This window comes from Cucurbita pepo, chromosome LG03 (assembly GCF_002806865.2).
Source record: "Cucurbita pepo subsp. pepo cultivar mu-cu-16 chromosome LG03, ASM280686v2, whole genome shotgun sequence".
Taxonomy (NCBI): Eukaryota; Viridiplantae; Streptophyta; class Magnoliopsida; order Cucurbitales; family Cucurbitaceae; genus Cucurbita; species Cucurbita pepo.
The window spans coordinates 4,394,885-4,420,911 of NC_036640.1; the positions used below are offsets into that span (position 1 = coordinate 4,394,885).

The window sequence follows — 26,027 nt, forward strand, 5'->3', positions numbered from 1 at the left end:
TAAAACTGTAATTTTTGTGATTGAAAAAATAATATTTACTAGGAATTTTTATTTTTACATGTGGATCGATATTTTTACATGTCAATGAATTTGATATAAATATAAGAGATAAATCGATATTTTTATTATATCGTAAACAATCAATTAATTTTGAATATAATATAAATAATAAAGATTTTAATTTATCAACAGAGTGTAAAATGTTGATTATTTTAAACTTTTTTTAATATTTTGAAAGTATTTTTCCATAAATACTCATCCATGGCGACGTCGCCGTACATATTTTTCCCAAAATTAATACCTCGACAAAATGTTGAAGAAGCAGAGGCTTAAACCTGGTGTGTAAGGGAGGGCAGAGGTTTTGATGGTGGGTTTATGAAATGGGAACCGAAGAAAGTTTTGAAAGCCTGCTGAGATGGGCGGCGGATCACGGAATTTCAGATTCTGGCGACAAACAGAGTTCACATTCTTGTTTGGGTCGTTCTTTATGCGTCTGTTTCTTCCCTGATGCAGGCGGGTATGCTCTGATTTCTTGCTTTCGAGTTATATCACTCTTTTTCTTTCTTTAACTGTATGTATTCAATTTTGAGGGAAGTTTTGCTTCAGGAGAGGTTTGGGGGCTGTTCGTCATCTTACCAAAGGAGAATTAGTGCTAAAAGTTCCAAAATCTGTCTTGTTGACTGCCCAAAGTTTGTCGTTGCAAGATGAGAAGCTCTCCACGGCTCTGAAGAGATACCCATCTCTTTCTTCCACTCAGGTTCTTCCTTCGCTAACATGGACTTTTCCTCTTCTTTATACATCACTTATGCATAATTAGCGCGAACTTTTGTGAGAAAAAGGTGCAAAATAAAAGTTTGAAACCCTACAAATACATGGTACATTAAACATATCAAAAAAGGCCTTTTGATGTTAAGAATACGTATAGTTTAGTCTTGAACACAAATTGTTCCCAATCCTAGTACAGTTGGTAAGCTGCCTATTAGTATGTGCAACAGTTATACAAGAGTGTGATCATTATACTGTAGACAGTGATTCCTGTTGGTGTTTGTACAGAGGCTGATGAGAATCAACGAATTTCCCTATATATTTTTAGGATTAAGGTTGAGTATTCAAGATAAGACCTCCATCCTATCACAAATTTAACTGATGCAAACCTGACTCATAAGATTGAAAAACATCTAGTAGAGTTTCTAGAAGAATCAGTCATCTAAACACAGGGGGAGTAATGGATGATCAAAGAATTTCCAAATTGGGAGTCCTACCTTCAATAATCAAGGATTTAAAGGAAATCCCCCAATGGCCCAAACAGTAACGTATCAGGAGCTAAGGGTAGAGAAACCTTACTTGAAGGAAGTCCAATAATCTTGAAACAGGTACCTTCGGAAAATATTTTAGGTGTGGGCAAACGTGATGAGGGGGAAACAACCATCTTGTTCAGTACAAAGAATCCTCAAAGATGCTCCGTGTCCGATCAGTGGATAGATTCGTAATGTTCTTATAGACGTTGGGAATTGAATATTGTAGCTTTATAACTACATTCTAACCTCACCCTATAGCCCATAGAAGCTGGGGTAGGAATTGAGAAGTGGAGAAACAGCTTTTCACACTCAATTGTGGAGAAGATTTTGTTTAAGTGTTGGTAATTACGCAAAGGCGAAAAGAGACCGGGAAAAAGTTAGAACCAAAAGAACTACATTTTCTTATGGAATTTCTAGCTTAATTTCTGGCTCTGCCTTATTGCACCTGGCCTACTATTAAATAAGTCCTAATGAGTAACAAATAAAGGACAAAAGGCCAAGGTTGAACCCTTGTGCAATCTCGGACCTGGATGAAACTTAGCGCAATTGCATGGATAGCACAAGCATAAACCAAATTACAATGAAATGTACGTTCCTAATCCCTCCGTTATTAGATTTGTTAGATGAAAGAGAAGGTGCCAAGGCCTTCTCAAGGTAGATTTGAAAATGGTCAAATAGATACCGTTTGATTCACTTTTGTTCTGGGTATAAATAGGTGATGGCTTTCATTACTAGTGAAGGCATATTTGATTGGATGGTGGTGCCATTTGAGCCATCAGATACCTGAAGCACCTTCATGTGCCTAATGAGCTAGGTTTTGACAAGTGATTTCATTTCAAAGAAAGAGAGACCTGGGAAGAAACTTTAAGAATTACAAGCATGCCTGTCCCTTGAAATGGAAATAGAGAAGGGGTGTTATTCAAATTTCCTTTATACATGAATGGCCATAGGTATATTTAAAAATGTTTTCAATTCCATTCTATGTTAATGTTTACTAGTTCTTACCTTAGTGCAACTGCGACAAAGATCTTTGGGATTTAACTTAATTTAATTCTCTTTTAAATTTAAAGTTGTTTATCTAAAATATTTTTGGTGTGTTTATCTGAGACATTACTCATTTTCCCTTATTAGAATGTTCTAAAGGTTTACTAATATTAATTCCCCCCCAAATTCAAATGCAGAAGTTGACCTTCTGTTTACTCTACGAGATTGGTAAAGGAAGCAGTTCTTGGTGGTTCCCTTACTTCAAGCATTTGCCCACAACTTACGAAACACTGGAAACTTTTGGAGAATTTGAAAAGCAAGCCCTGCAGGTTCAGTTTTCGTTTTGTGGCTTTTTTTATTTATTTATTTATTTCTTAGGATTATATTCGTGTTCATGAATCATATTCAATAATGATTTTTTACATTTGTTTTCGACTTTTTTTTATAATGAAGAGTTAAAGTCTATTAACAGGTGGATTATGCTCTCTGGGAAGCAGAGAAGGCTGCTTCGAAGTCTCGTGCGGAGTGGAGAGGAGTTAAAGGACTAATGGAAGAATCTAATATTAAAAACCAACTCCAAACATTCAAGGCATGGCTCTGGGCCTCTGCAACTGTAAGCACACTGGATTCATGCTATAAGAATGTACTGCATCGTTAGATAAGACCTAGATTTATACAGAGTAGTCAAACCCACCACATTTTCTTCTAAGATTTCAAGTTTTTTGTTTTTTGTTTTTTTTTTTTATCGTTCTTCATTTTTGTTTCGTGAAAATTTTAATGCATCATTTAAACGTGGTTTTGCTGGAGGTCTCGTGTGGGTAAATTATGCAAAACAACTGTCCAAGGTCAGTGCAAATATGCTTTTCTTATAGAAGAAAAAACCACCAAATGACACCCATTTGCTGATTATATGTCCTTCCATTACCCATTACCAGCCTGTAAGTATCATTAAGAATCCTATTCTATCTAATGGTGCCACCCTGCCTCTATTAGTTCACTCTTTTTCTTCCGACTTATGAAGCGGAAGCTTGCACAAAGGCTTTTGAATAAGCTCGAACAATAAGCATACTAGGACGTTCATTCAAGTACGAGTGAATTTAGTATTCACATCCCGTTTCCCATAGCTTTTTGTTGCCATAGAATAGAATTCATCCTCTTTTTTATGAATGCCAGTTGTTGAGAGCTTGTTTTGTAATTTTCTATTAGCCCTTCTTGTGGAGGTTTTAGTATTGTCCTGTCTTGTACATTATTCGATGACTCACTAAACATGAGAATGTTTTGGTCCTTTGTAAATTTTTTCAATCTTAATCTCAGTTTGTTCAACTTCTTTCTACGTTTAGTAGTTCAATACTAAAAATGTATGTTTCCTTTGAGAGATATCATCTAGGGCATTGTATGTACCATGGGATGAGGCCGGATGTTTATGTCCAGTTGGTGACCTGTTTAATTATGCTGCACCTGAGGCGGAGTCCTTTGATATTATCGATGTTTCATCCTTTTCCCAACATGCTTCTTTGAATGGAAACATAACTACTGATGGGTTACACAAAGACGAACAAGATACTCAGCGGGCTTTGACAGATGGTGGATTTGAGGAAAATGTTTCTGCATATTGCTTCTATGCCCGGGAAAGTTATAAAAGAGGAGAGCAGGTATTTTATATTTTCTTGATGTCATTTAATATTTTGCACCCATATAAGAAGTGGAGTTGAAATCTTTCTATTGTTTGATGCAGGTTCTTTTAAGCTATGGTACATACTCAAACTTAGAGCTTCTTCAATATTATGGGTTTCTTCTTCAGGAAAATCCAAATGACAGAGTTTTCATTCCTTTGGAACATGACATTTATAGTTCCAGTTCTTGGCCTAAGGAGTCTCTTTTTATTCACCAAAATGGAAACCCATCTTTTGCTCTACTTTCTGCTCTGCGATTATGGGCAACCCACCCGAACAAGCGTAGAGGTGTCGGGCATCTTGCTTATGCCGGGTCTCAACTCTCGGTCAAGAATGAAGTATTAGTCATGCAATGGTTATCAAAGAACTGCCATGCTGTTTTAAACAATCTGCCAACGTCGGTTGAAGAAGACAATCAGCTTTTGTGCAACATCTGCAAAATCCAGGATTTGCAGGTACCAAGGGAGCTCGGGAAGATGCTATCGACTGTCGGAGGCGAGTTTTGTGCTTTCTTGGAGACCAATGGCCTGGTGAATAGAGAGGAAACTGAGTTACAGTTAACTGGGAAAATTAAACGTTCTCTGGAGAGATGGAAACTGGCAGTGCAGTGGAGGATCTTGTACAAGAAGGCGTTGGTTGATTGCATAAGTTACTGCACCAGAACTACTTGCTCTCTATCTTCTTGATCTGGTTGGCTGTGATTACCAGGTTCTAACTCTCAAGACCTATCTCTTTTACATTCAAAGAAACTACTTGACATATTTTATGAAAAGAAGTTATTAGATCACGACAAATGTTGTAACATTGTGTTATGATGAATGTTTAAATTGAGTGATTGGTGTCGAGATGAATGTTAACATTGAGTGATTTATGTCACCATGTTGAACTCTCTATAGATCTTATAAGCGGTCGATTCATGATTAGCGTTTTGACTCGTGGACCAGGTCAATAACAGTTATAAATCCTTTTCAGACTATCACAAAATAATACTACTAAATTTATTTAGTTTGGGTTCTTATACTGTGAAACATTTTATTTTTGTCTCCCTATGCTTTGATGTATATCATGGAAACCATTCATTTTCTATCCTCTTCTCACATGTCTATCTCTTATCCTTTAGTTCCCCTCCTTGGACCCCTCTGGCGTCCTTTCAGTGGTCACCCATTGCCTCTACTTTTACCGCCAAGCTTCAACCCTTGGACTCCTCTCTTAATGGCAACCCCTGTGGCAGCAGATCCACCAACAGCACAGAATCCCTCTCAATCTCAAGTCTCGTACATAATAGATCAATTGTTCTCCCATTAGATGATCTACACGTAGGTATATTCATGAATATGATCATCACTTCAGCTCAAGCCTACTGCTAATAGATATTGTCCAATTTGATCCGTTATGTATCGTCGTCAGCCTCATGGTTTTAAAACGCGTCTTCTAGGGAGAGTTTCCACACCCTTGTAGGAGTGCTTCTTTCTCCTCTCCAACCAATGTGAGATCTCAAAATCACTCCCCTTGCGCTGGAACACCGTTCAGTGCCTGGTTTTGATTTCATTTGTAACAGTTCAAACTCACTACAGTAGATATTGTCTACTTTAGCCTGTTACGTATCACTATCAGCCTCACGGTTTTAAAATGTTGTCTTCTAGGGAGAACTTTCTACACCCTTATAAAAAATGTTTCGTTTTCCTCTCCAACCAATATGGGATCTCACAACACTAATTGTAGCTATTGTAACTGTTCGTTTTGCTCGGCTGCCATGTGCTCAATTGAGCAGCAGCCCATGTGCCCCCATGAGATGAACAGATAACAATCTTCATCTCAACAGCATAAATATGAAATCTATATAAACAAGTGTAGTTTATTGATTGAAGGAAAAAAAAAAAAATGTCACATCTTGTCCAGATATATACAATTCTCTAACAAATAGAAACCCCCAAAGAAAATGGTGGATTGAATCAAAACCATCCTGACTTTGGCAGCCTATAGACTTTATCAATCAAACATTCCTAAAGAATTTATGAATGATGATCCAATTCCAAAGCTATACAATATAAACGTTGCAGCCTGTGATTCATGAACTGAGATTCTATGAGTTATTACCTTAACCAGAGGGAAGAGGAAAAGATCAAAGAATAATGGGACTCACTCAGAAAACCAAGAAAGCCAAAAAAAAAAGGATAGAATTCACCTCTCATCTTATGAACTAAGTGTTAGAGAATCCTGAAAAAACGAGCTCTTCTACAAGCATCATCAATGGAGCCTGCCTCAACCTCCTTCCTTCACAGCTTCTGATGAGATTCAATAAGCAAAGCATTAAGCATTACATGAATGGCAGCTTCATAAACAACCCCATCATAATGCATCCCATCAACACTACATCGAACCCCACAATTCCAACTCAAAGTTTCAATATCAATCAACAACAGAGGCCCACCAGACGACCGCAGAAGCTTGCTTCTGCGGAGAGCTTCATCATAAGCCACCCTCATTGTATCACTCATCTTCTTCCTCTTCTCCTCAGTGTTTAGCATCGAGTTAATCAGTGTCGGCATTCCAATCCAGAACAAATGTGGGGCTCTAATGGATACAGAGCCAGTCAAAGCCCCTTCAGCACCCACTTCTGGAGTCAATGGAATCAGTGAAACAACAGAATTTCTAAGTGATTCCAAAGAAAACCCAAACTCTGATGCATTAGTAAAATGAAGCATATGCCATAGCCCTGACCCCATGATTATAACATCAGGGTAGCTTCGATTTTGCTTGAATTCCACCATTAAATCAGTCAAATTAGAAGCATAAGGAGCCCAAATGAAATCCAGTTTCATCCCAGTTTCACTAACCAGAATTTGGTAATTACTATGCCGCTTGAACAGATCGCCTCTAATGGCTTCCATTCTTTGAGAATCCATCGTCAAATCCAGCAGTGATAAAGCCATCAATCTCGCCTGTGAATCACCGGCAACGACGACCCATGATCCATTAAGCAAATCGGAAGCATCCATCGGAGCCAATTTCTGAAAATCGCAGGCAACAACAGGAGAAGATCTCCCCCATTTCCACGATTTCTCATAATTAACAGAGTTATTACTCAACGGGTTAAATCCATCGCTCTGTTTGACCTCCCAGACGATTTCATGTAACTGAGAGACACACGAGACTCGGCTATCGAAAACGACGACAGAAGAAACAGTGGTAACGAAATCAGAAACGGAGGGAATGTAAGGCGTGAGATGAACACCGATTGCGAGAGTAATGAAAAGGGCTCCGCTGAAGAACAGCATCTTATTACGGCTTAAATGCCATCCGGCCATTCCCATCGGCACAAACAACACAACAAACGCAGCTAAAATACCCAATTGAACACCGCCAAACATAATAAACCTCAATTTTCAACTTCTCCACCTACAAAACAGCCCTCGACAGAAGCAAATGATCCGATTTCAGAGGGTGCTTTCGAGACAGAATGGAGGTTTTGGATATGGGTATTTCTGGGTTTGTTGTGTTCATTAAGAATCTTTGATTTCTTTGTAAGGGAGATCCATAAAATAGGTCGAGAGACTGAGAGAGGTTGGTGGGGAAGGTTTTCGGCTTGAAAAACAAGAAACCTGTCAATTTGTGGAGGGGAAAAATGACGCACCGTCGGTTCTGATCCAAAGAGGGGTTCGTTAAGAATGTTCATCGGTGGCCGGTGGTCTCACCGGAAGCCGGTGGCGTTTTTAACATTTTAGGCTTTATCACGAAGGGAAGTTCAAAGAGAAAGTTTTGTTAGTTTGTTTACCCTTAACCGAACATTAATTATCGTTCCAAAACAGTCTATGTTTTGGTCTCAAACTTACAACGGAAATGGTTGGAATTGTGTACCATGCATTTTAAATTTTAATATGGTCTCTCGTTGGTTAATTGTCAAGATGATTATAGTTCAACGATAATTGATATATACTATCTCTTAGGACGACGAAGGCAACCCTCTCAAAGTTTTCTTGGGCATAGGCCTTCCAAAAAGTAACTAAGGCGTGCAATAGTTTTTTCGGGCCTAATAAAGGTTAGCCCTTGAGTGTAAAAGTAGAAAGGAACTTGACTGCAAGACCCGGGCTTAATGAAGGTTAGTCCTTGAGTGTAAAAGTAGAAAGGAACTTGACTGCAAGATCCACCCATCAAGTAGGGATGGGGCCGGGATGGGCATGAGGAGAAATCTCTTCTCATTCTCTCTCCCGATATTTGTTTTAACATAAAAAGATACAACATACTAATAATACAAATAGGAGTAAGATAATAAACATTTTGTGTATTATAACTTCAATCTCATATATATTATTGTGTATTATATATTAATATGAACTCATAAACTCATCTTGGTTTTTAATGCCAACAAAGTTCATAAGAGAATCACATCGAAAAGAAGAGTTGCCAAACTGGGTCGATTAGAGACAAATTTGCATGATTTTGTTGGTATTAAAAAGAAAAAAAGGTACTAAGATGCCGTAGAGCTTCTGCTCTGAAAGAGTTGAGAAGGCAACCAAAGGTTTAGAAATCTTCTGCTCCATTGATTTCCTGCATATCAAATTTATCCAAAACATTCAACTCACTGTCCAAAGCACATAACCATGATCTTCTATAACAGATTTTAACTCCTCTTTCTCGTACCTTGTTTTCAATTACCGTGTTATCGGGCACAGCTAATTTTGCCTCGGGTTTACCCGAGATACTCACTTTTCCCTGTAAAATAGCACGACAAAGACATGTATAAACTCCTGTAATGTCATTTCTTACAAGTCTCAAATCACTAAAGTATACAAACGTAAGCATGTGAAGAAAGAGAATGACGAGTAACGGATAGTTACGTGTCTGTGCGTGGAGCCTATAGGTTTTGATTTGGATAAATTATGTTCGTTTTGACTGTTCGAGCTGCACGGTTGGTTCGAAAAACAACCGCCCCACAACTGAACCAACCAACTAGCATAACTAGCATTCCTAATTACAGGGTCATTATGTTATATGGTATCTGCTAATTGGATGATAACATCAGAAACCAGAAGACAGAAGCAGATTCATACCTTGAGAACGACACCAGCCCCGAACGAAACATCACCAGCCACTTTAAGGCTATCGAGTTCAATGATGCTCGGGATCGACTTGAATCGGCTCAGGAAGTTACCAACCTGTGAAATTATAAGAAAAAAGTAGAGTAACCAACATGTTCATATAAGATACCAAGTCTAAGAGAACAAATCCTGCCTTCTTGAATTCAGGCCCCAGTTCAATAGAAGGATTGGAAGCATCTTTTCTATCTTTGTTGCGAAGGACAGAGCCATCAACCAAAGTATAAAGATCAGACTGCAAAGAAAAGAAGACCATCAAATATTGGCTTGTTAAGAACATCAAACCAATAACAGTAGAGCCTGTGATGATGGATGAAAGAACTAACCTGGACAAGAAGCAAATCTGATGTTGCCTTGACGGGAAGAAAACGCGATCGTGGTACGTTAATACCGATGGCATGATCAAAGAACTATTTGGCAGAGAATAGACAAGTACAAGGCATTAATATCCATGTATACTAACATAGCACACACCAAATCAAGGGTAAGTGTATACCCTGATTGCTGCACCAGCTGCTGTTTCAAGCTGAAGAACCTTGATCCCATCAACTTCCTAAGAATGATGACAGTATATCAGTCCCTGACCGTGTAAAAGCACCGCTACAAATTCCAACTAACGTGGCTATTTGTAACAGCCCAAGTCTACCGCTAGCAGATATTGTCCTCCTTGAGCTTTTCTTTTCGAAATTCCTCTAAAGATTTTTAAAACGCGTCTGCTAAAGAGAGGTTTTCATACCCTTATAAAGAATGCTTCGTTCTCCTACCCAACCGATGTGGGATCTCACAGTTCACCTCCCTTCGAAGCCCAGCATCCTCGCTCGCACTCTCCCCGAAGGGAGGGAGGTGAATTGTGAGAACCCACATCGGTTGGGGAGGAGAACGAAACATTCTTTATAAAAGAGTGGAAACCTCTCCCTAGCAGACGCGTTTTAAAAACTTTGAGGGGAAGCACGAAAGGGAAAGCTCAAAGAGGACAATATGTGCTAGCGGTGGGCTTGGTCTATTACATTATTTCTATGGATATATTTATTAGATTAGCCGTTTGCATTGACCCGCATTACAAGAACAGAAACTACCTTGGGATTCGGAATAATCTCCATCTTAAGTGCATTGGCTTCCACAAGCCTTTTAATTGCTTGCAAGTTCACCCACCTGAATCATACATTACCAATAGTTTATTCGCAAGGCACTCTCAGTGATTGTTAAATGTGTAATCAATCAAGAACTCTCCAGAAACATGGCTTACAAATTATTAGTGTTGAAAATTTTGAACTTCTCAATTGACTTGAATTCGTTTACCTATACCAAACAAAGAACAACAAAAGCATCTTCTATGATATGAAAAGCACAGCTAACTTCTTGAAAAACAAAGAGTTCTACCAGACATGAAGTAACATAGTCATCACTGATATGTACTTACGTGTTCATCAGGGACCTGAGCGATTTCGAGTAGCTGCACCATGACAAGAAAAGAATGTTACAAGACGAAAAATATTTATCGTCTGCAGACCAACTAACCAGGTGGTGGTATCATATTCTGTAACATTATACCTGAACCTTCCCTTCATAAGAAATAAGAGTACCACCCTTCACATCAGCCAAGGTTTTCGGTGTCACCTACACGTAATCGATAACGACAAATGTTAAAAGCACGAGAAACACTAAGAATAATAAACGAATACATTGGAATATCTTTTTCCACACATAAAATGGTTGAACTTGTTTTCATACCTCCATGCAGTACTCATTCTTGTTGTGAATCAAATGGTTTAAAATTTCTATGATGTCCAGAATCAAGGATAATGAAAGCCCAAGGAACAGATTTCATGTTTTGTTTAGTAAGCAACAAGAAGTAAACTAGAGGCTTAAACGAAACTAAGGCCTCCGAAAAATTAAATATGGATACGTAAGTCCACGACAGCACCTAAGTTGTCGGAGTTTGCAACAAAGACATATTCCTTACCCTGCATAAGCAAACATGGAAAGTAAAATACGAGGAGAAATAAATACAAGGATTCATCGAAGTAGACATGTTCAGCGGGATCGTGTGAAAAGACCTGAGATATCAGGGCATCAAGTTTGCCACTGTTTTTCAAGGATGGGAAAACATCACCATGTCCAGGAGGGTACCTTCACATGAACACAAATACAAAGATATGAAGTACGTTGGCACGTATTGGCACCTCAAACCGAAACAAAAGCGGTTCTAGGCAAACACATTATTAATTTTAATGTGAAAAGGCTCAAGGAGACAAAGTTGATCGAATTATTTCATGTACTAAACGAGTATCTATATCATACCATCCATCCTTGTCGGTGCGTCCTTTGCTAGGGAGTGGAAGATAGTCCTCAGAAACCAAACGTGGATATTGGCTCTGTTTATAATCCAATGTGGAAAAAGATAAACAATTCATTCCAAAGAATAAAAAGAAGACGTGAAAAAAGCTAACCCATCTCATCTTGAACTCACCTGGTTGAAAGTATGGATCTCCACATTTGAACCTTTGTATTTTTCAATGATCTGATATAAAGAAGAGTTAGTATAAAGCGCAAGATACTGAGGAAAACATGGGAAATAAGCATATACCGATCTAAATACCTTTTGAGTATCTTCATGAGTGTTAAATGAGTTCATAAGAAGTAAGGGAACGTTGCACCCATATTTGGAATTGAGATTCTACCAAAAGTGACATGGATGATTCTCAAAATCGAGTATAAGAACCAACATAAATAAGAATGGAACGTAAACGAAATCGTTTATGAGAGAATAGGGTGAGTAAAACCTCAATTTGGATAACAATCAAGTCGAGAAATGTCAAGCCATTCCGGACTTCAATGACTGACCTGCAGCACAGAAGATTTTGACACTCACCAACGATTCGAGGCTAAATCAGAAGATGTTAATACACGAGACTAAATTGAAACGTTTTAAACAATAGGGACTAAGATTGAAAAGCACTCAACATCAGGACTAAAACATATATTTAGTCTGAGTAATGCAGTTTTGGTGGCACAGATTCAAGGGCTATGAGTTGAACTACTTGTGTATAAAGTTCTTGCAAACGTTCTGGCAGACGACCTTGAGAAAGTCCTAAAGGGCACGAGTTTCGAAGCTCAAGCAACCTATGTTATGGAGACGAAAATAATTGATCCTATGCTCATTGAAACTCAAGGTTTAGTCCTTCAGCATGATTTGGTAGCAAAAACGATAAAATGAATCAAATGCATGATAAGAACTTCAGCACCTCAGAAGATAATATGAGAAAAGAAAAATGAAAGAAAATGGGTCGAAAGGGGCGTACTTGGGACCGGTGCAGCCCATCGTCGTCCCCAAACCTCCATTAAGCTTCAAAACGACAAGCTTGTCCAATAGTTTCTTGGTTTCAGCAGGATCTACGTTAACAAAGATCTATGAGCTTTCAATAAGAAAATATCATGAATAGAAAATGTAGACAAAATTAAGGAGAGGATACCATTAGGTAGAGGTGCCAAGGAATCATAAGGAACCACTACTTCGTCTGTTGGTGTCTGGATCTTGCTCCATTCAACATGCTGTGCTTCCCCACTTCAACCAGAAATTCAGAAAATCAAAAAGAACAGATTAGATTTCATTTCTAACAGTCCAAGCACACCGCTAGCAGATATCGTCCTCTTTGGGCGTTCCCTTTCGGGCTTCCCCTCAAGGTTTTTAAAACGTGTCCGCTAGGGAGAGGTTTCCACATCCTTATAAAGGGTGTTTCATTCTCCTTCCCAACCGATGTGGGATCTCACAATCCACCCCCTTCGGGGCCCAGTGTCCTTACTGGCACATCGCCTCATGTCCACCCCCCTTCGGGACTTAACCTCCTCGCTGGCACATCGCCCGATGTCTGGCTCTGATACCATTTGTAATCAGTCCAAGCACACTACTAGCAGATATTGTCTTCATTGAGCTTTCCCTTTCGGGCTTCCCTTCAAGGTTTTGAAAACTCATCTGCTAGAAAGAGGTTTCCACACGGAGTTCCATTCTCCTCCCCAACCAACGTAGAATCTCACATCATTTGTTTCAGAAAAAAGTACCACGCTTATGATGAAATCCATTAATCAATTCCTTTTTGGTTCCGGATTGAGGTTCAGCAAATTTCCACATGAAAACTCTTTTGATTCAAATGAGGGGAAGAACATCCCTCTAGAAAGTGATATCAATAACTAAACATGTTGTAACAAAAAAGTAATATCAACAAACAAAAGCGCCATTCTCAAATGATATCAATCATGAATTTGAAAGCTCCACTAGAGACAATTAGGCCTTCTTAGGTTCAAAAGAACAACTACATTCACTCCCATTGCAAGGAACAACAATACACATTAGAAATTACCTGAGATAGCGAGAGACAAGGTTGACAAATCCAGATTTCTCATTCTCACTGCCAAAACCAATAGAGAATCAGATCTCATAACCCATTGCAGCACAAAATCAAACAAAACAGATATCACAACCCACAACCCATTTATCAAACAGATCCCATAGATCCAAATCACACCAAATAAAAAAATGCCACAAATACACAAATACAAATGGGTTTACATCCACATTTCCATACCTTATCTGGGTAAGCCCAGAAACAGCAGCTTGAAGCTTAGATAGCTTCTCGCTATCAGCAGGACTAAGAGTAGCAGCAGAGGCCATAGTGCAACAAAATCAAACTCCCAAGAAAACAAAGAATGCAGAGCGAGAGAAATGAGATAAAGAAGACAACCCAATTGAGAAAACAGGGAATTTATATGAAAAACAGGAAGAATCCTTCTCTAGGAGCACAGATTGCGAAGCAAAACGTGGTGGGAAATGGGCGGTTAGAGGAATTGGGGAGTGAGTGGGGAGTGAGTGGCGAGTGAAGGGGTTGGAAACGAGCGTTTTCGAGAAATTGAAGACAAGTGTACAAAAGGGGTTATTCAGATTTGAATTCCTAATATTGGGTTGAATTTATTATTTAATAACAGTTGTTTGAATCAAAACAAACAAAAATTGTAATTCAAATAATTAGGTTGGATATAAAAAAATGACTCAGCCCAACTCAATCAAATTTTATTGTTACTCAAACGTTTAATCTCTTAGTCCTTATAGTTCTATCGCCAAATTGATAGTTTTTTTTTTTTCTTTCCTTTTGTCATGTACGATATATTTTTGTATTGGTAATTTTGAATTTGTCATGAACTCAAAGATGGGCTCTCAAGATTATACCTGTACATCTAGTAACACCACCAAACATATTTTTATGTCGTTATCTTAACAAATCCAACTATAGGAAAAATTGAATATATTTAAATCGTTTATATGTGTGTAAGAACAATTAATTACCTCAAATACAGTACCTCTAATAAACCGTAATAAAAAACTAAATATCATATAAGATAATGTCAAGGTCATTCGGTATCGAATTTGAATTATGAATCTTAAGTAAGGATGGTTATAAAAATGTTTTTTTAATTAAAGAAAATATTAAAGGATATAATTTGTATATGGAAAATAATAACGGTCAATTTCTAAATTTATTAAAATTTTGATTTAACTTATGAATTGATATATTCTTAATTAAATGTGAAATAACTAATTTCCAAACAAAGGTTAGGGAATTTATTAATTTTTAATCAAAGACAAAGATAAAAGAAGTAATAACTTTGTGCATGATATTTACTGCTAACTTTAAGAACATGATCTAAATAAGACGTAGATTCTCATGAAGACTTGAAGTTGAAGTTGTAGTTGAATCATAACATCAATATGTACGCGTGCAGGGCCATGTGTAGAGAAGTACTACACATTCAATCTTACTCGGATTGAAAAGCAGAGTTCAAAGTCATACCATGATGTTTTTATGAAACGATAGGTCGCACCAATGATTACTTGTGTTTGTATTCCACGACTCTAACCAACCGTGAGAATATTTATTAAGTATTTTTAGATACTAAAACAATGTGTTACTCTTTTTAGGTAAAGATAAGACACCCATATATGAATGACGACGTAATTGTGAAAGGTATAGATCCGAAATTAGGGTAGCGACATTTATGTTTAAATTGTAACTCTTATATTAGATCAAGACGTTTATTTATTTATTTATTTTAATTAATGTTACCGATATTTCTACTATGTTATTGATAACAATATTGTTTTAAATAAATTTATGAAATAGTTTTACTAGCCTTTTCAAACATAATACGATATCATAAATTTAAACGTGGTAAGACTTTTCTCATCGCTCCACAGATTTCAATGCCATTTTGTGGCCGACGTTTAATGGTCAAATTGTATAGAAAATGACTCGAAGCGATTGTTTTGTAGGCGAGGGGAAAAGAGGCTCACTCGTGATGCTAACTAAGGTCATGAAATTCAAAACTTTCGATTACCGTTTATCATAGGTATCATATTTAATTTTTTTATTTTCTTTGTAATTTATTTAATTATGTGAATGATTATAAACAGACAACTCTTATCTCCAATTAGAGGTGATTTTCGCAAATATTCTCAGATGTAACAAATTTTTATTGGAACCTTTTTAAAAAGAGAGTAATGTATTTTAATTCATTAAATTATGTTCAAGTTAGACTATAACAAACAGTTATTATCATCTCTCATATTTATTTTCATATTTTCTAATTATGAAAATATCAAGCTCGATCGACTTACCCATATTCATTTTAAAAATGCCCATAAACTTTCAAAACTTTTAATAATATCTTAAAAATTTTAATAAATCTTCAAACGTAACCTTAAACTTTAAAAAGTCTCATTAATATCCTTCCAATTAATTTTTTTTTAAAAAAAATATCATTAATTAATATCCTTCGCTCTATAAACAAAAGTTCAAATCTTATTATTGTTTATATATCGTCTGATAAATTATCTCCAAAAATTTTAATAATATTTGAACTCTTATCAAAATTTAAAATTATTTTTTAAAAAATTTATAAATATTTTTGAGACGCGTTAAATTATTATATTATCAACTAAATGGTTATAAATTAAAATTAAATTATTTTTTAAATTTTCATAAAAATTTATAAATATTTTTGAGACGGCGTTAAATTATTATATTACCAACTAAATTGTTATAAATTAAAATTTATGGATTAAATTGTTATTAAAGGAAAGTTAATTGTAATTTTCTTTAAAATATATATATATATTATAGAGTGGAAAAGGAAAATTTGAAGCGTGTTGGTCCATTGGTGAAACGAAGAGAAGAAGAAGAGTGAGTTTGGACGGCACAGTCTTCTTCATTCCTCCAAAGCTTTCCCCTTCCCTCCTTCCATGGCGTCGCGCCTCTTTCTCCTCCTTCTCCTCACTATTTCCCTCTCAATCTCCTCCGATGCCCGCCCTTGCAAGTCCCTCTTCGTTTCCTTTTCCCTTCTCCGCCACCGAACCCTCGATTCCCGCCATCATCCCTTCTCCGAGATGGCCCTAATCGTCGACATCACCGAGTTCAAATCATCCTCCCTCTCCCTTCCCGACAACATCCTCCTCCTCGATCTCCCTCGTTCTAGGCCCCCCTCGCTTCATCAACACTTCCCTTATGACTTCACCTCTCTCCGTGATCGCACCAAGGATATTCTCACCGTTGTTGTTGCTCTGCTCTTCGGCGTCGGCTGTGGCGCTCTCACTGCTGCTACTATGTATTTGGCGTACTCATTGTGCGCTGGTCGATTTGGGAATCGTTCTTCTGTGTATGACGATTCTGAGGAGGAAGATGACTTTAGTGATGATAACAAGGAGAACATTAAGAAGATGGGTTACATCAAGATCACCGACGACTCTGCTCCTGTTAAATCAGTGGTATGATCATTTATAGATATGTTTCCCTAACCTTGGCATGTTTGATCTCGTAATAAGAATTATACTTGATGCCCAATTCTGGATTGTAATTGTCTTATTTTCGAATGAATCTCTGCAGTATTATGTGAAAACTATGTGGTTAGTTATCATTTTATTTCAAATATGTGTTTGTAATCGTTTTGCTTCGTTTTGGATTTCAATCAGTTAGATTATGTTCATTGTTCCATTTTCCATGGTTGAGAATTCTTTCTCTGTTTCACTCATTCCTTCGTTACTGCTTAGTTTTTAAAATTTGGCAATTGTTTGCTTCATGTTGAACAAAGTCACTGTTAGATTTTAGATGTACTGATCGAAGGAGCCATCTCTATGCTATGATGCTCTTGAAGTTATGTATGGTTCAAATGATGGTAGCTACCTATTAAGATTTTTACATATTTATTGTAGAGTTTGATGGTTGTCAGATAGGAAGAATCGATTTTTTTGGAAATTGGATGTAGTTACTAATTCATGATGTAGAGAATGAAAACTTCATTCTCGATTCTATGCAAGCAAATTAAATAGGGATTATGAACGGGCCCTTATCTTAGCTTTACATGTTCGGTTGATTGTTCTAAAGTTAAAATCGTTTCGTTAAGTCAAATTGAAAGGCCGATTTTGTCAGTGAAAGAATGGAAAGGGGGATTAGACCAACCCTAGAACTTTGAGGCTACTTAAAAGCCAAAACAAGAGCAAAATATCGGCACTGCGGTCCAAGCTTAGTGTCGATATTTAGTATATTGAAGGTTGCACGAAAGTGATTATTATCAAGCAAGATCATATCCAAGCTTAGTGCTTTAGCTGAAACACCCGTTATTCCCGGTGTGTGTGTCGTGCAAACGAGACTCGTAAAAAGCTATGACGACATCTCTTAGCCTCCGTTTCTTTAAGGCCCTTATGGCTTACCCTGTCTCACCAGATCTACATTGGTCCTTCAGCTTATAGAAGCCTAAATAAGGAGTAACCCAAGTTTTGCAGTTAGTTCCAAAGTGTTTGCAGCCTATATCTTCAACTGGTGAAGAACATATTTTAGTGCTACCATATTTTAGCGTTACCATTTTACCTCCCATACCTGGTTCTCTCAAGTGGGACAAGAGCTTTTTCCTGATATGAGCCTTCTCACCAGTTGCTAATTCCACTGAAACTCAGAAACTAACAGAATATGAGAAAGGGAAGATGCAAAATTAGCCAGAACAAAAGAAAAACGAAGAAAATACTAGATGGGTCGACCGAAAATTCGGATTTACGTGTCGACTACTTGCCCTCCAATAACGGTTAATATTGTTCTTCAAATAAACGGATGCCATAAGACGAAGATTGAAACCTGGTGCAGTGATCATCTCCAAGAGACATGAGTGAAACCCATATCAACTATTAGTGTCAGATAGCGACAACTCTGCCTGTTTACGAACACCCTCATTGCCACTCATTGAGTTCATTAATTATGTATCTGATTATGGGGTTGATCATGGAGTCTTTTGAGAAAATCAAAAGCAAACTCAGGAGAGATTATGATAATATCATATCTACTTAAAGTGGATAGATTATGATAATATCATATCTACTTAAAGTGGATAATATCATAGATTAGTGGTAATTTCTAATAATGACATTTTCATTTTCAAATTAAATGTGAACATTGACCTGATGCTCAAAAAGCTCCAAGAAGATGTCCTAATTCTCGGATGAACTTTCCTAATTCCGGCTTGTAATGCTCCCTCCCTGTTTTTTTTTTTTTTTTTTTTTTTTTGTTTGTTAAATATATAAATCTTTAGTTTGGTGTATAACAAACTTCTAAAAAATCAAAATTTTTCACCAAATATCTCGATTATTTAGAAAAAACGAAGGACGTGTTGTGTTTATCTTAAGCAATTTGCTTATAGTACTAATGATCAATGCAATAATTAAATTTCATTTAGTTCCAAACTAACTAAAACAAAATGGTTAAATTTACTAAATCATAAAAAATATCTTACTTTGTATCATTAATATCGTTAGATTTAAAAAAAAAATGATAGACTTAAAAAGATCCCATGGTATGACCCCAACTCGGAAACATATAGGATTTTGTGTAATAATTTTTTGATATTTAGCAACCGGCTGTAAAAAAATAATCGCAGAAATCCAAACGTTTATCTATCTATGCATGAAGTAGATCAACTCTCCCCTATACCAATTCTTATTAAGAATATTTAGTGTTGAATTATAGTTTAACATAAGGATATTTAACCTTCCATTATCGTTTATCATAAGAAATATATTTGGTTTATTAGAGGTAAATATCTGGTATTCTGATTCTATAAATGAATAGAGAATATCACCACAATTAAAGTGATTTTTGCAAATATTCTATTCTCAAACGCTGTTTCGAATAGATCATATTCTTCACCAGCACTGCCAGACAATGAAGCAGCAAATGAAGAAAAATGGTTGTAAATGCTGCTTTTATATCAAATGGCAGGATAGAAATATGGTTTTAAGAGAATCAGGAGGCTCCACGAGGTACCCCAGAAAGAGGTTGGGCAATAGCTAAAGGGTTAACTTGGTATGAAAATGCAAGCTGCCACAGGTCTACCACTGCTTTCTTTAAGGACAAACCTTGTTTCTGAGCCATCCTGAGATTAGAAAAACAACACATTCAACATAATTATCAATAAAATATTGCCCAGAAACGATAACTTTTTTAAATGCTTAAAACAGTATTTTAAAATGAAAAGAAAATGCTTATGAGCACTTAGAAAGTTGATAACACAAACGATTTTGAAAATTCTAAAAATACCAAAAACTAGTGAAGGCAATTATCAAGGAACTAACAAGGATATAAATAATAGAAAGAGAGAAGGATCAGTAATATGCTCTTCATTTCACAATAAACATACCTCTTCAAAGTGGTTAGTTTCCTTCGCAGTAGATAATAGATTAGCACAAACAAACAGCTAAGCAGAACCCTTCTGGTGGATATGATCAGCCGAGTACTTCCAAACTTCAAAGTGATTGTACGGAACGGCCAAAACCATGGTTTTGTAAGCTTATGTAGCTTTAGAACCGTTTCTCTGTTAGCACTCCCTCCATCTTGATGATATCCAGGATCTAAGGCTGTTTTTGAAGCTCTTGATTCTTGAGGATCTTCCGAAGAAGATAAATGTGCTTTATGGTCATCTTTATGCAAAGAAGATGGGGACGATTGAGACAAGCTGGCAGCTTTAAGACACTGCTGGTAGTCTAGCCTCCTCAAAAGTACCTAGCCATAGAGTTGAAGGAAAAACAAATAAGGAAATGGAAATTGAAGGTAACAGAAAGTGAATGTGAGGGAGATGCTCCTCTACTTTGACGGAGAAATTTTTTAAAATTCAAGACTAAAAAAGGAATCCAATGAGGATATTCAGGCAATACTAGGTTTAGGTGCAAATAAAACTAAGCCACATATATAGAAATTTACAAACATCATTTCTCCAAATCCTAAATTTTCTCCAAGGTTTTTTTCTTCAGATCCTTGTGATGAACATTGATGCAAAAGAGTACTGAGAAAGATGGTAATAATAGGATTGAATACTTCATCCGTCCGAATTCCTTGTTGAAATTCTTGGAGATGCATAAACAAAGATGAAAAATGTAGTGAACTGATGAACATTGAGAAAATAGTAGAGGCATTATGAAGTTGTATAAGCAGGAGATCAAAACCAAAAAAAAAAAAAAAAGATCCAATACCAAGCTGGACACCCTCGAAAAAGGAAAAGAGTTGGAACAATCGAGAAGAAAAATAAATGAAATGAAGAATAAGCACAAGAACATGGCTCGGGCATATTTCATATTCAATTCATCATCTTAAACCAAGCATATATATTTACCTGACGCTTTTCCTCAGGTAAAGCAGCTTTTTCAACCCAAGAAACAGCAAGATCCACGTCCTTCAAACCTATCTCCATGAGCGTCCGGAGGTAAACTTCAACAACTTGAAGATATTCATCGACAGTCAACTGAGCATGATCATCATAATGCTCTCTGTCATCAATATTTCTTGAGCCAGCAAGAACATATATTTCTTCATTCAATAAACTCCACTTGCTAAGGAACTCTTCTAGAAAACATCGCATATCAGAAAGACCTTCCGAGATCTGAAGACACGCCCTAAGAAATTGACCATGGTAAAATTAACGATTAAAACATGCTCACAGCAATATGACTCACCCACGCTTAACATCAGGAAGGTCGTAGTATTAATTTGTAGATAGAATGCCACCAAGTTATGATCTATAGCCACAAAGGTATCTGAGTTCACGCCTTGGCCAACCATTGGGCCAACACATTATGCCTTAGCTATATTGAGATTATTTCATCAATTTACAGACATTGCAATTAAGGAGAATCAACCAAGATCTTTTTGCTTTCCCATTATGATAGTTGAATACATGCTCACATGATCAATCAATGGACAGGACAATCAAATGTATTACAAGACTAGTGACGTTATATGTTCGGTCCACTAGGTTCTCTATTTTCCTCTCTAGGCAGCGGTTATAAAATCTCTTTTTGTAATTCTACATTAGGTCGTCTTATTGCTCTTGCCGGGAGTTCCTTCCTTGAATGGAACTTCGGTTTTGTGGGCTTTTATGGGCTGCTCTTGTATTTTTTGCATCAATAGAAGTTAAGTTCTTTGTCAAAATAAAAACAATAGTAAATGACCAGTGACATATGTTCAGTAGATGAGATTACCCAGTTAAAAGAACATTAACAGGGATGGCTGCAACGGAGGCAAATGATACTTTGAGCTCGTCCACCATGTGTGATGTCCTGCAAGTGCACGAGCGAACTGAATTAACTGGTATAATATACAATAAACAATATGAACTGTCTTTCCATATTTACACCAAATATTAAGGAACGACATTCTGCAAAGTATATCTTAAAAACCGAGTAATAAAATTAACAATGTATAAGCCAAAATTACTATCACAACAAACATTATAGTTCATAACTATCACTGTAGGGTTTGACTCAATACGCAGCCCTTTAAAGGTCAATGTTCATTTGGTATTGTAGAACAAGCATATCATGACATAGGGTTCAATATACATCTAAATAAAATCTACAAAAGTAGTTGTAATAAACATTACCTTCCAAGTTCCTTCAAAGATTGAACTAAAACCATACCAGCTGCTTCCAACAAATCATTTTCACAGCCATTTTTCTCTTGAGAAATACGCTTTAAAACGGAGGAAGCTAGCCCTAATGCTTCCTCATACATGGAGCACACAAGATAGCTGCAAAATCCATTAACGAATTACATACAGGGTCAGCTCATGCTTCCAACTCCTAACACAAGGAATCAATCAAACTGATACACAACCACGTTCTTGATACACAAACGAAGAAAATTCAGGAAAACAGATATGATACCTCTCCGAGCGCTCGATGTCTTCCCAAATTGCTTCTCCGTCATCCATGATCGGTACCGTCGGTTCCAAAGATTAAGAAACAGGATATGATGAAATTGCAATTGATCAAGATTACCTCGCGGCGACAAAAATTGAATCGATTGGTGGATTAGAGAAATTAAAGATAGAGAAGAGCAAGAACTGCCCTCCGTGCGTGTAATTTTGTTAAATATAGATCTTAAATTTTAATAAATATAATGTTAAATATAAAAATGAAAATAAATAAATAAATAAATAAATATATATATATATATAACAACATAATTGTTGCAAATTAAAAAAGAAAAATCATTTTTATATTAATTATTATCTCATGGTTGAGTCATTGTACAAGACCAATTAAATTGTGCCACGTAATAGTTTGAATTAAGCCCAAATTCTAAACCAAACTCAAAATAAACCCAAATCCACTTAAAAGAATATTGGGCTACACCAAATAAGCCCAAATGTGAAAAAGGTAATTTAGCCCAAATCCTATAAAGCCCAAGCCCAATAAATTTTTAATATTAAAAAAAAGTTTTTAATTAAAAAATTATCGCTTACTAATTTAAAAATCTGACATGTCAGCCTAATCTAGCCACTTAGTTACTACACATCACTGATTTAAGAGTCAAATGCTATCGACATAATCTAATCTCTTAGTTACATGAGCGGATGCATACATATTATCGAGTCTAAAGAGAATAAAGGTGGTGTCCTTCCGACCCTTTTAAAGAAAAGAAAGCCGAGCTTGAGAGCAGTTAAAGTTTTAGGACTCACCAGTCACGACAGTCACAATTAAATTGTACGTGTCTGTGTTTCTCGACTCTAATAGTGAGTCATTTACTGAATATTTTTTAGGGTTTATGTTTCTACCGTAAGGATAAAAGAAATCTGGATGGATGCAACGATTGTTGTGAAGATCGTGAAATAATTCAGTCATAATTAGTTTTTACATTTAGTCTTGATAGTAAAAAATTTATCGAAAAACTAAAAAAAAAAAAAAATCCATTTGGTTATTCTCTTTGAACGTTTAAAAAAGTTTTTATAATATGCACGTCAAAACGGAAAATAAAGTAAGAGACGGGAATGAAGAAGCATTTATGCCTGGCCCCACGTGAACCTATTTAGTCAAAGATAACCGAAAAACAACTCTCTTTTTTGTCTTAAAATGGATTAGCTTAAACTTCACGAATATCGTTTTCAAGATTTCCTTTTCATTTATTTAATTAAATTTGACAATTTTTCGAATGATATTACATAAATTTGTTATAATAAGATTTGAACCTTGGGTTTTAGGGAGGTACGTAATGTTATAACCTAGTGGACTCTGATCGTGTTAGTATGTCTTCACCGTCAATATACTAAAAAAGTAGGTAAGAAGCATAAATTTTCAACTTTTACGAGAATAAGTAATTAATGACTTAACGGGATATTTCTACCTCTTATGATTTCAAATTAACTAAATAATATAAACTTTATCTATATGAAATGTGCACATCAGTTATAAATATACAAGTGTCACTAATTATATGATTTAGACAAATTTACTTTATTGTTGAATTTAGTATAAGGTCAACTAATTAATTTAATAATGAGAAAGTTTTATGAAATTAATGTAAGATTAGGAAGGAATTGACTTGGTTAAACAATATCATAATTGATTTTCCCGTAAATATTTAATACCATTTATTATCTCACATTTTTTAAGTAATTTCCTTTTCATTTATGGTACCTATGACACGGACATGTCTTTTGACTTTTATAAGAAGTTGGAATTTGTGTAAGAGACCACATGCGTCACGTATGTATGTGAGATTCCAGATCAATTGAGAAGGAGAACGGAACATTCTTTATAAGGGTGTAGAAACTTCTTCATAGCACACACGTTTTAAAAATCTTGAGGGCAAGCTCGAAAAGAAGAGCTCGAAGAAGACAATATCTGCAAATGGTGGGTTTGAGGCGTTACAAATGATAATAGAGCCTAATACTGGGTGATGTGCTAGTGAGAAGGCTAAGCCCCGAAAGGGGATGGACATAAGGCGGTATGCCAACAAGGATGTTGGCCCCGAAAGGGGATGGACATAAGGCGGTATGCCAACAAGGATGTTGGACCCAAAAGGGGGGGATTTGGGGGTCCCACATCAATTGGAAAAGAGAACGAGTACCAGTAAGGACGCTAGTTCCCGAAGGGAGGTGGATTGTGAGATCCCCATTGGTTGGGGAAGAGAACGAAAAGGAATGGAAAACTTGTAACGACCCATACCCAGGATATAGAATTTGTATTTGGCACCTGATGGCCCCGACATTCCTCTACGACATGGTCAGGTTACCTAATCCTCACTTCTTAAGAGTGAAGACTATCCCCAGACCTACATAAGTTCTTTTAATATGTTTTGTTCTCACTCACCTAATCCTCACTTCTTACGAGTCAAGACTATCCCCACATACCTACACAAGCTCTTCTAACATGTTTTGTTCTCCCTCACATACATATCTCGAAAATTCTTAACAAATTAGTTAACATAGAATTCATCTAATCAAAAGAGTTTATATGATTGAGCCACTGAAAAAGAAAGGTCCAACTTGTTGGTATAAGTAGTAACTACGCATTTCTTAGTCACCATATCCTCATGATCGCTCTGGTTCGAATGTGGTCACGATTCGTTCATAGACCTCTCATTTACTTGAGTGTCACAAAACTGAAGTAAAAAAAAAAAAACAAAAACTTTTATTTTGAATAATTTAGAGCATTTTTTTGTTTTTTTTGTTTTTTTTTTTTTTTTTTTTNTCGTATTTACATTTTTCAATTGTTATGCAATTAACTTTTTATTTATACAAGACGTTAATTTAGAGACGAAAGTGACTTGTTGCATAAATTTCAAGAATTAAAAAAGTAAATATTTAGAATATATTATGGACTAAAATAAAAAATATATAAAATTTGTAGCAGTAAATATTAATTTATAATTTATAGTTTTGCACAAAAATGTCCCCAACACGTAGGTGGACAAAGTAGCATTGAAAATCTTCAATTAGCCTATAAATTAGATTTGGTCTAGAAAAATTAATAATAATAACAACAATAATAATAATAATAATAATAATCCATTATTTAATTAATGATAATTTTATACATAATAGATCTTTTTAACGTTCACACGCCTTAATTTTTGTTTCATCTCGATTTTTTTAAAAGGTAGGACATCGATTTAAGTTGGCAAAACTAACGATCCCGTTAGATTCTCTCTACAAGAGACCTAACTGATTGAATCGGAATTAGAAATGAGCTTAAATTTAACACTAATCAAACCATCAATCAATTGATTTGTTATTATAGACATTTTTAATTAAACTTGACAAAGATAAGAATGTTTTATGGATCTTATTTTATATTTTTCAACCATACGAGCAACGATCTTTGCACAAAGCTGAGTTTAATGGTTCTTATTTTATTTTAAGTTCGAGTTTATTTACTATTATTATTTTACTTATTAACAAAATAAATAACGTCCCTTTCCTCATATACAAATATTGGGTAATAAAACAATGTGAAGAATTAAAATAATATATTTTTTCATAAAAAAAAATAATATATATATATATATCAATGATTAAAATAGATTTTTTTATAATAAAAATAAGAGAAACTTAACTAAAAACATAAACCTATTATTATTTTGTTAAGAGAAAAAACGTCTTTTTTTTATGTT

The 26,027-nt window shown here is 35.8% G+C and overlaps 5 protein-coding genes across 5 annotated transcripts; 2 read left to right on the forward strand and 3 right to left on the reverse strand.

The window, feature by feature from the left end:
- Nucleotides 1-288: 288 nt before the first annotated feature.
- On the forward strand, nt 289-4,917 carry LOC111791271 (protein SET DOMAIN GROUP 40). Its single transcript, XM_023672547.1, has 6 exons — nt 289-517; nt 607-757; nt 2,480-2,611; nt 2,755-2,895; nt 3,659-3,934; nt 4,018-4,917. The coding sequence occupies exons 1-6, from the start codon at nt 381-383 to the stop codon at nt 4,639-4,641; spliced, it is 1,461 nt and encodes a 486-aa protein (XP_023528315.1). The 5' UTR covers nt 289-380; the 3' UTR covers nt 4,642-4,917.
- An 876-nt stretch (nt 4,918-5,793) lies between these two features.
- On the reverse strand, nt 5,794-7,768 carry LOC111789881. Its single transcript, XM_023670599.1, has one exon. It carries the CDS (start codon nt 7,324-7,326, stop codon nt 6,232-6,234), a length of 1,095 nt encoding a protein of 364 aa, XP_023526367.1. The 5' UTR covers nt 7,327-7,768; the 3' UTR covers nt 5,794-6,231.
- Nucleotides 7,769-8,240: 472 nt separating this feature from the next.
- Nucleotides 8,241-13,929, reverse strand: LOC111789895 (UTP--glucose-1-phosphate uridylyltransferase-like). Its single transcript, XM_023670613.1, has 21 exons — nt 13,635-13,929; nt 13,410-13,457; nt 12,525-12,616; nt 12,354-12,444; nt 11,835-11,895; nt 11,651-11,728; nt 11,522-11,572; nt 11,353-11,426; nt 11,109-11,181; nt 10,958-11,015; nt 10,783-10,829; nt 10,603-10,668; nt 10,472-10,504; nt 10,298-10,350; nt 10,128-10,203; nt 9,548-9,604; nt 9,378-9,461; nt 9,188-9,286; nt 9,007-9,111; nt 8,597-8,668; nt 8,241-8,503 (listed from the first exon to the last, which is right to left on the reverse strand). Exons 1-21 carry the CDS (start codon nt 13,718-13,720, stop codon nt 8,477-8,479), a joined length of 1,431 nt encoding a protein of 476 aa, XP_023526381.1. The 5' UTR covers nt 13,721-13,929; the 3' UTR covers nt 8,241-8,476.
- Nucleotides 13,930-16,342: 2,413 nt separating this feature from the next.
- On the forward strand, nt 16,343-16,870 carry LOC111791795. Its single transcript, XM_023673276.1, has one exon. It carries the CDS (start codon nt 16,343-16,345, stop codon nt 16,868-16,870), a length of 528 nt encoding a protein of 175 aa, XP_023529044.1.
- A 2,312-nt stretch (nt 16,871-19,182) lies between these two features.
- On the reverse strand, nt 19,183-22,512 carry LOC111789780 (protein APEM9-like). The gene is made up of 6 exons (XM_023670467.1): nt 22,298-22,512; nt 22,015-22,161; nt 21,614-21,691; nt 20,749-21,028; nt 19,780-20,141; nt 19,183-19,515 (listed from the first exon to the last, which is right to left on the reverse strand). The coding sequence occupies exons 1-6, from the start codon at nt 22,342-22,344 to the stop codon at nt 19,386-19,388; spliced, it is 1,044 nt and encodes a 347-aa protein (XP_023526235.1). The 5' UTR covers nt 22,345-22,512; the 3' UTR covers nt 19,183-19,385.
- Nucleotides 22,513-26,027: the final 3,515 nt, after the last annotated feature.